Source organism: Salvia splendens, chromosome 2 (assembly GCF_004379255.2).
Source record: "Salvia splendens isolate huo1 chromosome 2, SspV2, whole genome shotgun sequence".
Lineage (NCBI taxonomy): Eukaryota > Viridiplantae > Streptophyta > Magnoliopsida > Lamiales > Lamiaceae > Salvia > Salvia splendens.
The window spans coordinates 28380882-28394214 of record NC_056033.1 but is presented as its reverse complement, the minus strand read 5'-3'; the positions used below and the strand labels follow the sequence as shown (position 1 = coordinate 28394214).

Genomic DNA, 13333 nt, shown 5'->3' with positions numbered 1-13333 from the left:
CGGCGAGTTCAAGCACGAGGCCATCTGGGCGCTCTTGAGGGAGAAGCAGAAGTTCCAAGGTGGAATTCTGCACACTGGTGCGCCGAAGAGGACGAAGGTCACCGAAGCTGGTGACTACACGAGCAGCGGCAGCGGCACTAACCCGGTTGACCTCAATCGGACGTACGTGGATGAAGGGAGTTCCGGCACACCGGTGTCCTCCCGGCATCAAGGCTGCGAAGGACAAGGGGAAGTCGACCGCGACGTCATCGTCGACCGCTGCAACCCCTGTTCCGGACCCGGATGAGCTCCCGACGCAGACGGCCACCGCGTTTGCGTCGTTAGCTACAGCGTCGATGGCAAGGACGATGTTGCAGACGCACAAGGCCCTCAAGAAGTGCACCGACCCCGAACAAGCCGAGTATCTCCGTGCATTACTCGATGAGTTGCGTAGGAAGTTGGGAATTGGCCCGACTTAGTTTTTTTCTTTTTTTAGTTGAATGGTGTAATTTTTTTATTATTAAAACTTCGCCGTTTCTTATTTAGTCGTTTTTTTTACTCGTTATGTGTTATTTGAAAACAGTTAAATTAATTAAACAAAACAACAAAATGATGATGTGGCGCGTCATAGGGCGCGCCTTAGGGCGCCCCACTGCAGGTGGAGAATGAGGAGGATAAAAATGCTGACGTGGCGCGCCATAGGGCGCGCCTTAGGGCGCCCCACTGCTAATGGTCTTAGTATTAATACGGATTTTAATTTTATATATTATTTTTATAATAAAATGTGAAAGTGAATGAGACATTTATTAAATGATAAATAAAAAAAGAAAAATGAGGGATTTAATGAAGGAAGTAATAAATTAGGAAAATGTGCGTGTCGTAATAGTAGGAGGCCACTTGACAAGGCCTAAAGTGTCGTGCCAGTTTGATTTATCTTCGCTACAGTATCTACTATTTATATCGATTCCTTTTCATTTCGCTTGCTTATCCAATTTCTCTACAGTCATCTGCAATTGCGAGAAATCCGTCGCCATGAAAGTTCCAGCTTCCAGAGCTCAAGGTTTTTCACTCACACATACACGCGCATTTATTATTTTAGTTTTTTTTTCTGCTTTCCTTTGCTATTTATGTTAGGTTACTGTATCATCGTGATCCGATTTATTGCTATTCAATTTATTTACTAAGGTAATTGATTTAGATGTAACATAGAAAAACGGTTGAATTGGTGGTGCAGAAGATACGAATAAAGAGGCGAAGAGCGCTTATTTTGATTTGCCAGCGTTGGATGTTTCCGTCGCATTTCCTCAAGCAACTCCGGCTTTGGTCTTTCCCCCCAGCGGTAAGTTGAACGATTGCTGCTATTTTATTGGAGGATTAAAGCGATCTGCGTGGATTTCAGTTGCGAAACACTATTGTATATTGGAATTTGAACTCGTGTGCTTCTGATATTTTTGCACATTTGATTCCTTTTGAGCTTCACTTTTTTTTTTCCTTTTTTTGTGTGAAAAGCATGCTTTGTACTGGTGCTAATTTTGCTATTTCTGAATTGTTGAGTTTACAGTTTCGGATTATTATCAGTTTGATGATCTATTGACTGCTGAGGAGCAAGCTGTGAGGAAGAGAGTGCGAGAGTGCATGGAGAAAGAAGTTGCTCCGATAATGGCAAAGGTGTTCTTATTTTGTAACCAAATTGTTTGTGCACTTTCTGATTATTCGTATATATATGTTTGTTATTAGCCAGATGTGTCAAATTAGTGCGAGAGAGAGGCTCTAGCTTATTGCATACGGTTGCGAAGACATTCATATATTTGCATACTCTTCTGTTCAGTGTATAAGGTTTTAAATGCTAAGTAAATTTGTCTTTTAGTATTGGGAGAAGGCAGAATTTCCATTTGAAGTGGTTCCGAAGCTTGGTGCGCTGCGTGTAGCCGGTGGCAGTATCAAGGTATTTCATTTGGAAGTTGGAACTTTAGTGTGCTTTACATTAAAAAAGATGGCTATGGAGATGGAGCCAGTTTGGCATCTAACTGCATACTGTATAGGGCTATGGTTGTCCCAACCTCTCCATAACTGCGAATGCCATTGCTACAGCAGAACTGGCAAGAGTTGATGCCAGCTGTTCGACGTTCATATTGGTGCATTCCTCCTTGGCAATGCTGACAATTGGTAACATTGCTACTGCTTGTTGATTTTGGTCTTGTTTCCTTGATGGTGGTCAGACTTATTTTTGTTATTTGTTTTCCTTGTAATAATGATAGGACTTTGTGGATCGGAAGCACAAAAGCAGAAATATCTACCTTCCCTTGCAGAACTGAAGACAATAGCGTGCTGGGTGTGAAGCATTTGCAATGCATATTCTCTTTTCTTGATATGTCTGCAAATTGGTAGCTAACTTTGTTGTTGATTGGTGCTAGGGGTTAACTGAACCTGATTATGGTAGTGATGCAAGTGCTCTGAGAACAACTGCAAGAAAGGTTTGGAGTATAAATTTTTACTCTTTATTCCTTTCTCATTACTTTATACTCTGTTTATATATAAATGATCTTGTAGGTACAGAATTTCAGAAAATGAGGTTTTAATTAAGAAAACCATGACTCCTCAAACGTTGACATCACATATTATGCCTATATTAGTTTGCATCAATGTGTTTGCTTGTGTTGACCACTATTGTAGATACTTACTTTGGATTCAACTAATCAGGTCGAGGGTGGTTGGATACTTGATGGCCAAAAGCGGTGGATAGGGAATAGTACTTTTGCAGATATTTTAGTTATTTTTGCTAGAAACACTGCTACGAATCAGATTAATGGGTAAGTCAAAAAACAGAATGTCATCTCTTTCTGCATAAGCAAGTTTTACTATGTTACTAACACATCCAGTCTCTTTAAATCTCTCTCTGTCTCCCTCATTCATTGGTGATTTATTAAGGAGATTTACATTTTCATGGTCTGTATTGATCACTTTTTTTCTCAGTCTTGTGATGGATGACATTGTTTCTATGATGCTGATCATGATCCAAATTCTAGCACATGTATCAACATTATTTACCTGATCTGAATTTTCTATAGATTCATCGTGAAGAAGGATGCTCCAGGTTTAAAAGCGACCAAAATAGAAAACAAAATTGGCCTAAGAATTGTACAAAACGGTGATATTTTAATGAACAAAGTTTTTGTACCTGATGAAGACAGGCTTTCCGGAGTTAATTCATTTCAAGATACAAGCAAGGTACAATATCCTGGAACATATCTTGGCTAGTTTCTTATGTTGCCTGAATCAATAGCATGTGATATTCATAATGATATCTTGAAGAAATTTTCTGGCTCTGTATCCTTTTCATCTACCTTCTGCTTCGAGAGTGTAACATAACCTTGTTCTAATAATTTGATTTCTTTACATTGCTAATGATTGAACATTACCTGGAAGTAGGTGCTTGCTGTTTCTCGTGTCATGGTTGCTTGGCAGCCAATTGGCATATCGATGGGTGTGTATGACATTTGTCACAGGTAAATAACTAAATTATTTTTTATTTTATGCTACTACCTCACCTGTGCTGCAGTGCACGACCCATGTATTTCCTTAATCCCTTTCTTGAGCTTTATGAGCTTGATTATATGAAAGGTACCTGAAGGAGAGGAAGCAATTTGGTACTCCATTGGCAGCTTTCCAGATCAACCAACAGAAATTAGTTCGCATGTTAAGTAACATTCAAGCAATGTTTCTCGTTGGTTGGCGGCTGTGCAAGCTGTACGAGAGTGGTAAAATGACTCCCGGTCAAGCTAGCATGGGCAAGGTAAAATATTGCTATTGCACTTGGTTAATCAAGAAACATGGAGAATAGCACATTTCGGTTCTAACTGAAACTTTCCATTCAGTCATGGATTTCCTTGAAGGCAAGAGAAACTGTTTCTCTTGGGCGGGAATTACTTGGTGGCAATGGGATTTTAACCGATTTTCTTGTTGCAAAGGTACGGTATCAAGTAACCTTTAGTTCTATATCCAAAGAGCGAATTTTCATCTTAGTATATTTGTTAGGGTAACGATCTTGCATTGTTTAAGAGATGCAACGACTCTTTCCCTTGTTACCATGTGATTTTTTTGTCAGGCGTTCTGCGATTTGGAGCCCATATACACTTATGAAGGCACTTACGACATCAACACCCTTGTAACGGGCAGAGAGATCACAGGAATCGCCAGTTTCAGGCCCGCAGCATCGAGCAACCGGAGTCGTCTGTGATACTGCGACTTCACGAGTTGACTGGGTTTCGTTAAGTTGCTTGGCTTCTGCGTTCCAAGATGTGTGGTTGGAATTAGCAAATGTGCGCCAATTAAAAGAGAAATTCGACTAGCTACAAATTTGTTACAGTTGAACCTTTTATATTATGAGTATTATTGATTAGTACTCCAATAAAAGTGGCATCGACATCTCTGTAATTTCAAGCAATTTCATGTATGGGATGTGAATTTTCCAATCTCTAGTGGTTTCCATTAATTTTATTTTTGCAAATTCAGGTATATGGTGAAACCAAACTTTAGATCATGCAATCAATGTTACATGATGTGAAGCTCAAGTGCTTTATAAAACTATGCTCAGCAATCACAAAGTGATGTAAATTTATACATTGCGAAATTATTGAGTTTCACAGTTCATCACACCCTCTTCTATTCTTACTTTTATTCGACAAATTTCGATAAATTTGTCTTGGCTAGTGTACAAGTGTCGCCTAAAACAGACCACACAAGCGAGGCCTCGAACATATTTGCCTGCCATTGGCCTTAACAACAGCCATCAATCCAGCGGTTAGCCCAGCGCAGACCACAGAAGATAGATACTGCTGTGCATTTCGACCTGCTGCAGTGAAGTAAATAAACACCAGGCGATGTTAGTGTCCGTTATCACTTGGTTGAGATAAATGTAACGATACCTTGATTTAATGTGATTGATGTCACAGTCAAGCCTCCAATTACTAAAGCAGATGCAACCGGAAGGTACTGAAAATATACAGTTCCCGAGTTAGAAAGTGAGCTAGTTTATTGTTAACACACAGTGAGTGAATGGATATTTGAGTTTCCAATCGTGAAACCTGAAAATGAATGTGACAATTATGCAAAAGATTATATCTTACTGAGAGGGTATCAATTCCTTTAGGCTGGAGCGGAGAGGGTCTAATTCTACTCACAGTATAGTGACCACAGATAAGATCGATAGCATCCTGCGAGCGAGGTATGGATATCAGGACTGATAGGATTATTACTAAAAATATAGCCACAACTTAGGCCATCTCCAACCATTTACACCAAACTCAAACTCATTTACATACAAATCTAGGGTTATTCATAAATATGTAACTGTCATTGTTATTTATTTATATTTTTTCTTCCAACTCAGCTTTTTTCGGCGATACATGCCAACCACACAGTTTGCCAATGTTTTAGTTCGTCCGCGCAACAGACTTAAGTTTATGCTTTATTTGTAATTATTGTAAATTAAGGCTAGAAAGTCACCATAGGTTCAAAGATCATGCTATATTTTAAATAACTCAAGAAAATATAATGTAAAATTGCGAAAAGAAGAAACATGGGGAAGATGAAAGACAAATGATTATGAACAATAGTAGTACTAGATGATTTACCTGCCGAACCCCATCTTGAAAATTATTTAAGTAATATCTTGACAGGGCACTTATCCCATCTTTAATAACACCAGAGAATGTCTGTTTTCCATACCTGTGACAAAATGCAACCAAAACATCTAGACTTTGTCAATTTCTATTCATCATATGACACTAATCCAGAGATTTAGTAACTTCCCCAAGTTCTGTGGTTACCTTACAAGATCCCGCTTCAAAGCATGAGTTCCAGAGTACTCTAGGCTTATCTCATCCCCGTGCTCTACCCATACTGCCACAGTGCCATGAATAGCATGGTAAAAAGATTAGTACTTTATAGTCTATCAAAAGGAACATTCTAAAAGAATTAATCATATTTGATACATACAGGTCTTAAAAACTTCAAAATCTTCACTGAACATCGAAATGGTTTCAGTTGAAGAAATGGCACCAATTCCCTGTAGCTGAGAATTCAAAGATTTTTGTGCAAGGTAGCTCTGCACTTGAAACATAAATTTATTAATATCAAGAATTCATGATTTAAAAAAAATAGTAAAACAATAATTAATATTTTTTACTATTGATAAGGAAAAGGTTCTATGGAGGGATTGCTAGTAATCGAATGGGAGAAAATGAATATGTAGGCCGCCAACCTGTGTTACATTTGTCCTATCAAGGCAATCAATGCAGTTTGATCTAACCACTCCCTCCTGTTCTGCTAGAATCTTTCCTTCAGAATCTAAAAGGAAGTATCTGTTCAGCTAGAATAGTAAATATTAAAAGGGCATTACCAAGATCCACCATAGTATCATTCACAAAAACATTTCAGAAATAAGAAACTTGAAATGCAAAGTCCAAATATTACCCTTGCTCCTCAAAGTCTTCAGAAATTTCGTCGTACAAAAGTTGGATATTATCAAAGTTTCCATGGCCACATGATTGGTGGAAGTCAAATGAGACATACCTGGAGCAACAACATATACACAAGTTATATTTTCCTTTGCCACATTAAAAACATGGAGGAAAACAGAAGGGGGAAGTACAAAGAATTCAAACAGATCACTGTACTGTTAATACATAGTTGGAAAGAAAACATAGTTCAACACAATAGATTTTAATTTATGAGTCATCTATAATCTAGGCACAGAAATTTTGGAGCAGTCAGTGGATCAATTATACTCTTTCAGTAAAAAATGATAAAAGGACATGCATTTCATTTCCTTAAGTTATATAAGAATTTAGAATTTTCAAAAACTATAAAGTGGAATTATGATAAGGATCATCCCCTATACCTTGCAAGAGTCTTTAGATTTTTATTATTATTATTTGTTAGTTACTTAGTTGTTTATTGTCCCAAGGAGTCTAGTGGTTATGTATTAGAGTTAGAGCTGGTTTAGGGTCAGGAGTTTTATTTAAGTATGAGTCCTCAGTACTTATTATAAATAGTTCCTCAATGGATTTTTGTAGGTCATTATTTGTATGTTGTTTATTGTGAGTGTAGTGGTTTATGTTACACAAGTTATATTTAAAGTAGTAGTCTTTAGTATAAATAGCTACTCAATGGAAGAGCTATGTGTTCCCGAAAAAAGTAGTACAGGGCAGTAGTTTCCGTAGGGCCTCGTAAGCGGATTTATCTCTGTTCTCTTTTATTCAGCTTTATTTTATTTCGTTCCTTTTGTTCCCTGTTTTTGTTCTTTAGTTTCCTCCTCCAGGAGGCTGTTTCGTTCATTCTCTGCTCATATTTCATTCATCCATCGCCTTAACTCTCAGATTATGCTCTGACTGGGACTTCATGTTGCTATCTTAGGCAATTTTATTCCTAATATGCGAAACAGAGGTTTATATCATAGTTTTACAGAACCAATATAAATAACGCACCTCACATTTGGATGTTTTTGCATTTCTTCTTCATAAGCTGTACTTAACATGCCTTCATCTCCATGCTAAAGACAGAAAGAAACAGAGTACCCAGTCAAATTTGTACGAGACTATTAATCAGGCATTAGAAAAACACATTACATAGTGGAATTTAAGATAATTGAACAGGTGCAAATCTTAGAAAATCAGTAGATGTGTCATTCTTTTGTAATGTACTAGTGTTTTGAGGAGCAGAGTTAAAATCATATATACAAAAGAAAAGATGAATTAAGAAACAGAGCAAGTTTTGACTACCATGAATGCAAAATTGACCAAGAAGAGAATGACCGAATTTTCACCACCTTTGGACAAAATATTAGAGAATACAGCATAAACAACTAAAACCGTACTCATTCAACAGCATATTGCTTGGAAACTATAGGGGTATTGACCAAGAATATCTAACCTTATCTGTCAAGTCAACCACAATACACCCTCCATAACATTTCAATAGATCATTGAAATGCCGTTCGGCAACCATAGACTGGTACAAGCAGATATAATAGTGTTAGCAATGAATAAAAGAGTAGATACAGAAAAACACATTACTCTGAAACAGGAAGTAAATTAGAAGGATATATACGTACTGTATGTTCATGATCAATTAGTTGAAGATGCGGTTTGTAGCTCAAATCAACAATTTGCTCCCATAGAAGTGGAATTGAGCCCCTAACCTAAAAAAACAGGGTGTTTTTATGAGTTTGCCTCCCTGTGGTTAGAGCATCCAAAAGAAAAGGGTATATAAATTGTGGGCTAATAATTATGAACTCCTCCTCCGTAAAGAATAGCATAGTTAACAACGATTATTCGCACTAGAAGTAATGTTTATTAGCTCACGGTGTAGATGAAAAGAATTTTTAGTGTCTTTGATTGGAGTGCATTGTTTCACTTAATTACTGGACAATTCTTCGATGACGTGGATACTTTAGAGGCAAAGTCAACTTTTACTCTAGTATATATTGAGAATTATTCAAATCATAAAAGGTAGTAATTGTTTCGACTCCAGATCTTCAATATACAGTCATTCTAATATATAAATATATACTAATGGACTTGAAAAAACCGTGATAAGTAAGCTGAAAATCCACAGTTTCGATTAAAGTGAAAAGGATATATAAATAAAAGTTCACAAAGTTCAACTTCTTATATGGCTTCCCTACTTAACAGAAACTTATTATTAAGCATAAAGATGCTTTTAAAACAGGTATTTATTCCAGTTTAGATATATCAAAAGTCCAAAATATTTAGATATATCAAAAGTCCAAACTCAAGGCGCTTAAGCAGGAGAATTTCAAGAAAAAGAAAAAAGAAGCAAGATGTGAAGGTAGAAAACTGCTTTCATCCCTACTGTTGCATGCGATTGATATCTATTATTCTATACTATCTGCTTTAATTAAGAAAGGGATCAATTGGATCAAATAAGGCGAGGTTCCAGTTATTCACAACAATCTATCTCCTACAGGAGGATGAAGATAACTGAAGTAAACCTGCAGAAAAGAAGATATGCGATCTTTAAATTCCAGCAGCTGCTCGGTTTCTATAAAATTAGCAGCATCCCCTTCTAAATTGGCTCCTCGTCTCCACATTCTTGTTCCTAAATCAAGATGTGAAATAAGTTGAATTTTAAAGGATCCAAAATTTATTTTATGTATAGGAGTAAAAGACAACCCATATTTTGTTACCTAAGCGCCTCGTACACCTCCGTGAAACTATTTTAATAATAGCAGGAGAATCTTTTAGCTTCAGTTCTCCAGTCTGAAAGCTTTATCCTTAGTCAAGCAAAACATAATCCTTTTTTCCCTATCCTTGTTTTTATTATTAGATGCTTGATACAAAAAACAGAACATAAAACTACATTTATGTGTGTGCATGTGTGTGCGGGGGGGGGGGGGGGGGGGGAGGCAGAGACTGAGGTAAGGATATTTCCTTGTAATAAAGGGATGATGAATTCATCAAGCTGCATGATTAAAGCACACCATTAGAAAAAAAATATATTACAACAGACTCATGAGCAATGACCACCACAGAACCCTCAATCTATATATAACCAAACTTCATTCCTACAGACTTTCTATCTAAAAAAATTCCATCAGTGAGGAAAGAATAAGAAACAAATGAGGAGGTTTAAATTTATTAAAAAAAACGAAACCATCAACATAGAACTTGTAGCATGTTCTTTATCCAGCATCAGTGGAAGGCAATATATATATCTAACCTTATTCTCAATAAGCTCCTCTAATAAATTCCGGTTCCAAACAAATCGTGGGTCACCCTGCAATCCACCAGAATTCAGTTTCACGAAAAATGCATTTTAAAAACCTCAAGGAAAAGAAAAAAGGTTGATTAAAATTCCATCTATGAGGCACAATCAATGTAGTGGAAGAGCTAAAAATATTTATCAACTTAGCATCTAGATTTGTATAAGAAGAGAAACAATATTTTCCAAGTAAATGACGTACAATTGATATGTAAATCTATTCTGTGCAACGTACCAAATATGAATCATAAACATGCCAATTAAAAACTTGGAGTTAAATCAAAATACCTGCTTCCAAATTGGCTTACTCTCCCATCCTTTTGCCAACTTGCATCTCCTCTGCAAGCTGGTAAATGTATCAGCTATTTTTAAGACGAATCAATAAAAGCTGGTTTTCATGTAAACACAAGCATAAGAGAAAGTTATACAGAAAACGTACTTCAGTGTTATATCAGTTCCATAAGAATAATACAAGCCAGGAGTTGATTCAATTGTCCTCAATAGAGTCATAAAGTAATCTTCATCCCTTTTCTGTAAATAGATGCACTTGTTACTTATCTAGTCAAACTGTCAGGAACTTTGAAACATTAACTAAATGAGGAATGCAAAAGTATACTTCTTGACTAGTTAAGTTTCTTGAAGCTTCATTGCAGGATATAAACTTCATTGATGTAACCAGGAAAACAGGAAAACCAAGATAATTTCCAACTTCCTTCCTAGAAGTTATAACCATAACATATGTACCTACAAAAAGATAGTCTGTCAGTTTGGCCGTTATGGTAGACAGAACAGCAACATGTTTGATAAGCATATGATCAGCTGAATTAAATCTAAGCACTAATTGGCCCTTTCAATGCATATTCCAATGTGATTGTATATCATGTTTCCATTGGAGTCAATCTAGTAAGTGTAATGAAGGAGCTTAACCCAGATAGTATATGGTGCAACTTTTTTTTAAGGATCAAGTACTTTATAGAATTGTCAACTTACATGTATATAGTTCAAGTCTCATCTATCTTTCACATCCTTTCTATAACATTAAACATATGAACTGCAACTTGCAGTGTCTGGTTCTGAATTATTTCTGTTTTTCATTAGATAAACATCTAGATGAGAAGCTGGACATTCTTGCTCTGGAAAATTGATGAACATTTTCACAAATGCAACACTAGTGATCACACAAAACAGTTCTAATAACATATTGCCAGACATATTCTTCGCTGTTAAGAGCTGATGCTTATTCATAATAATGATGGTAGAACAAAGTTCTATGACTGGTTAAAAATAGCACCTGCAAGCAACCTAATTGTTCCAGCGACGCCATATACAGTCGAGACTTTAGGACTTGAGACTGTAGGACTTCCAGAAGGACCATCACCTATATTTGAAAAATAACACCACGTCAACAATAGATTGAGAATCAGAAATTTCAGCAGTGATGTTGCTTTACGCAAAGAGAAAAAGGAAAATAATCGAGAAAATGGATAAGAATATCATCAAATACTCCCAGAACCACACCTGTAACCCAAGTCAATTCGCGAGGTTTTTTAAATCCACCGGTGAGATACACACGAAAAACATGTAGAATCATCATTAGGACCATCATACTTCCAAAATAATTTTTTTTTGTAAATTGCATAACAAATTCCTATTCCTACACAATTTGCTCCTCCTCCACATGAACACTATTAACATTCAGTAGTAAATTAATTTAAAATATCAATAGAATAACTACTTTTTGTGCTACAAAGACATTATAATTGAAACTTCAAAACAAAATTGGCATAGTCGCTAATTGGCAGCTGATACAGAAGTTCCTTGAAATCAAAATCTCCAATCTGCCCCTTTCGTAGTAAAAACCACGAATACATTAACTATTTCCAAAGAAATTCTTCTCAAGAAATAAACATCACGATCTCAGACAATTGACAATCAAACGAAAAATTAGCACCATAAGAAAACTCATTAGATGATAAAATTTTACTGACCGTCGTCAAGCTTGTCGATATTTCCATCAAATCGGTTTATACAGAAGCCTTGATCCGGCGATTCCACAGATTTAAACACTAATTTATCGGCGAACTCCTCTAATTCCAATTCGCTCCACAGCTTGAAACAACCATATGAATTCGATTCAATTTCCGCCTCCATTACCTCCTTTTCTGAAATTTCTAATTTTTTTTCGTGAGAAAAGTTTGGATTCGGAAATGTTTAGAAGAGAAACAAAATCGAGTCAACGATCCAATTGGTGCGAGGAATTTTGAAAGAAAGTTAGTTAAAACTGACGAATTAATCAATTTTAAGATGATTAAGCATTCTTTTTTATAGCTACGAATGAGTAATAAATTACTTGCCGTAAATAAGGATGATTTTTTCTGGATAAGATAAGAAGCGTGGATAATGGAAATTAGGAATGTTAGTTGTATTATTAATTGATTTCAAAATATTATTAGACTCAATTATTCATCAAACACATCCTTTTAGTTACACCTCATTTTCTAAATTTATTTTTGTTGGTCGAGAATCTGGAACCCTTCCCATGTTAGGTTGTTTCTGAATTTGGTGACCAGACATTCCTATAGAAGAAAAATGGTACACGTTTCCATATGATCACTTTCCAAAATTGATGACTACAACTATTTTTGGGTTAAATGATATTTTGGGATTAAATTGAGCATAATTTACATGTTATGATATTTTCGAAAGCATTCACTTGAGTTGACCACAGTATCAAACTTCTAGTAGTTCTGCAAATTATGTGCCCACCAAAGGAGCATGTCTGCGGCAGTTACAAGAACCGCATGTTCCAAACCGGAACAATTGGAATCGACAATTATAGGTAAGAGAAGTGAAATCGCAACGGGTACAACGATATATTGACAATTCTAGTTTTAAACGGTTCCAAACCGGAATAATTGAAACAGCCGATTCTAGTTTCAAGAGAAGTGGAATCGTAATTGTTCCAACAACGTATCTGACAATTACAATTTTAAGTTGGTAATAGATAGTTTTAATTTCAACACAAACTTTGCAGTTTATAGCCCATTTTTATTGGGTTTTTAAAAAAATCAATTTGCCATGATATCTTTCTGATTTTCTATGATTTTTCCAGAAGTTTTCAATTTTTGGCCAAAACTAGCTTGTTCTAATTTAAAATCTACAATTCTTAGCAAGTTTTTATTGGGTCTTTTAAGTTTCGTAATTAATTTTTTTTGAAAAAACTAGCAATTAATCATCACTTCTCGATTATATCCAATTTAGGGTTAATCACTTCTCGATTATATCCAATTTAGGGTTATTCAGTCCTTCGTCGTCAATCATCCATCATGTTGTGCAATATAGCACATGTCTACATGATATCAACAAGCATTTCCGAAATCACAAATGCCTTGGACCTTCGATGATCGTGAAAAGAGCTCTTTTGGGCATGGGCTGGACATGGAAAGAACTCCACTAATGTTAGTCACATTGGACAAACGTCATCGGAGAGATAGTAGCACATGTTGTAGTTGCATTGCATCCATTGACAGTGAATTGTGTCGTCGAAGCTCTACCATTCAAAACATCGTTG

At 36.2% G+C, this 13333-nt stretch overlaps 2 protein-coding genes across 4 annotated transcripts; one reads left to right on the top strand and one right to left on the bottom strand.

Moving 5' to 3' along the window:
* The first annotated feature begins 880 nt into the window (after nt 1–880).
* On the top strand, nt 881–4494 carry LOC121792097 (acyl-coenzyme A oxidase 4, peroxisomal-like). Its single transcript, XM_042189902.1, has 13 exons — nt 881–1039; nt 1214–1318; nt 1541–1647; nt 1847–1924; nt 2022–2145; nt 2238–2311; nt 2394–2453; nt 2680–2789; nt 3048–3207; nt 3409–3485; nt 3601–3772; nt 3855–3947; nt 4085–4494. Exons 1-13 carry the CDS (start codon nt 1012–1014, stop codon nt 4214–4216), a joined length of 1320 nt encoding a protein of 439 aa, XP_042045836.1. The 5' UTR covers nt 881–1011; the 3' UTR covers nt 4217–4494.
* Nucleotides 4495–4510: 16 nt separating this feature from the next.
* Nucleotides 4511–12125, bottom strand: LOC121792096 (phosphoinositide phosphatase SAC8-like). 3 transcript variants are annotated; one of them, XM_042189900.1, is made up of 20 exons: nt 11751–12125; nt 11054–11140; nt 10379–10506; nt 10202–10293; nt 10051–10108; nt 9721–9777; nt 9429–9462; nt 9188–9268; nt 8993–9099; nt 8093–8179; nt 7912–7989; nt 7467–7531; nt 6454–6552; nt 6242–6341; nt 5977–6085; nt 5808–5880; nt 5613–5706; nt 5106–5192; nt 4905–4971; nt 4511–4828 (listed from the first exon to the last, which is right to left on the bottom strand). In XM_042189900.1, exons 1-20 carry the CDS (start codon nt 11911–11913, stop codon nt 4704–4706), a joined length of 1791 nt encoding a protein of 596 aa, XP_042045834.1. In that variant the 5' UTR covers nt 11914–12125; the 3' UTR covers nt 4511–4703. The 3 variants fall into 3 exon arrangements, with proteins under 3 accessions (XP_042045834.1, XP_042045833.1, XP_042045835.1); XM_042189899.1 differs by having other exon boundaries at nt 4511–4831; nt 11751–12121; XM_042189901.1 differs by lacking the exon at nt 10379–10506 and having other exon boundaries at nt 4511–4831; nt 11751–11909.
* Nucleotides 12126–13333: the final 1208 nt, after the last annotated feature.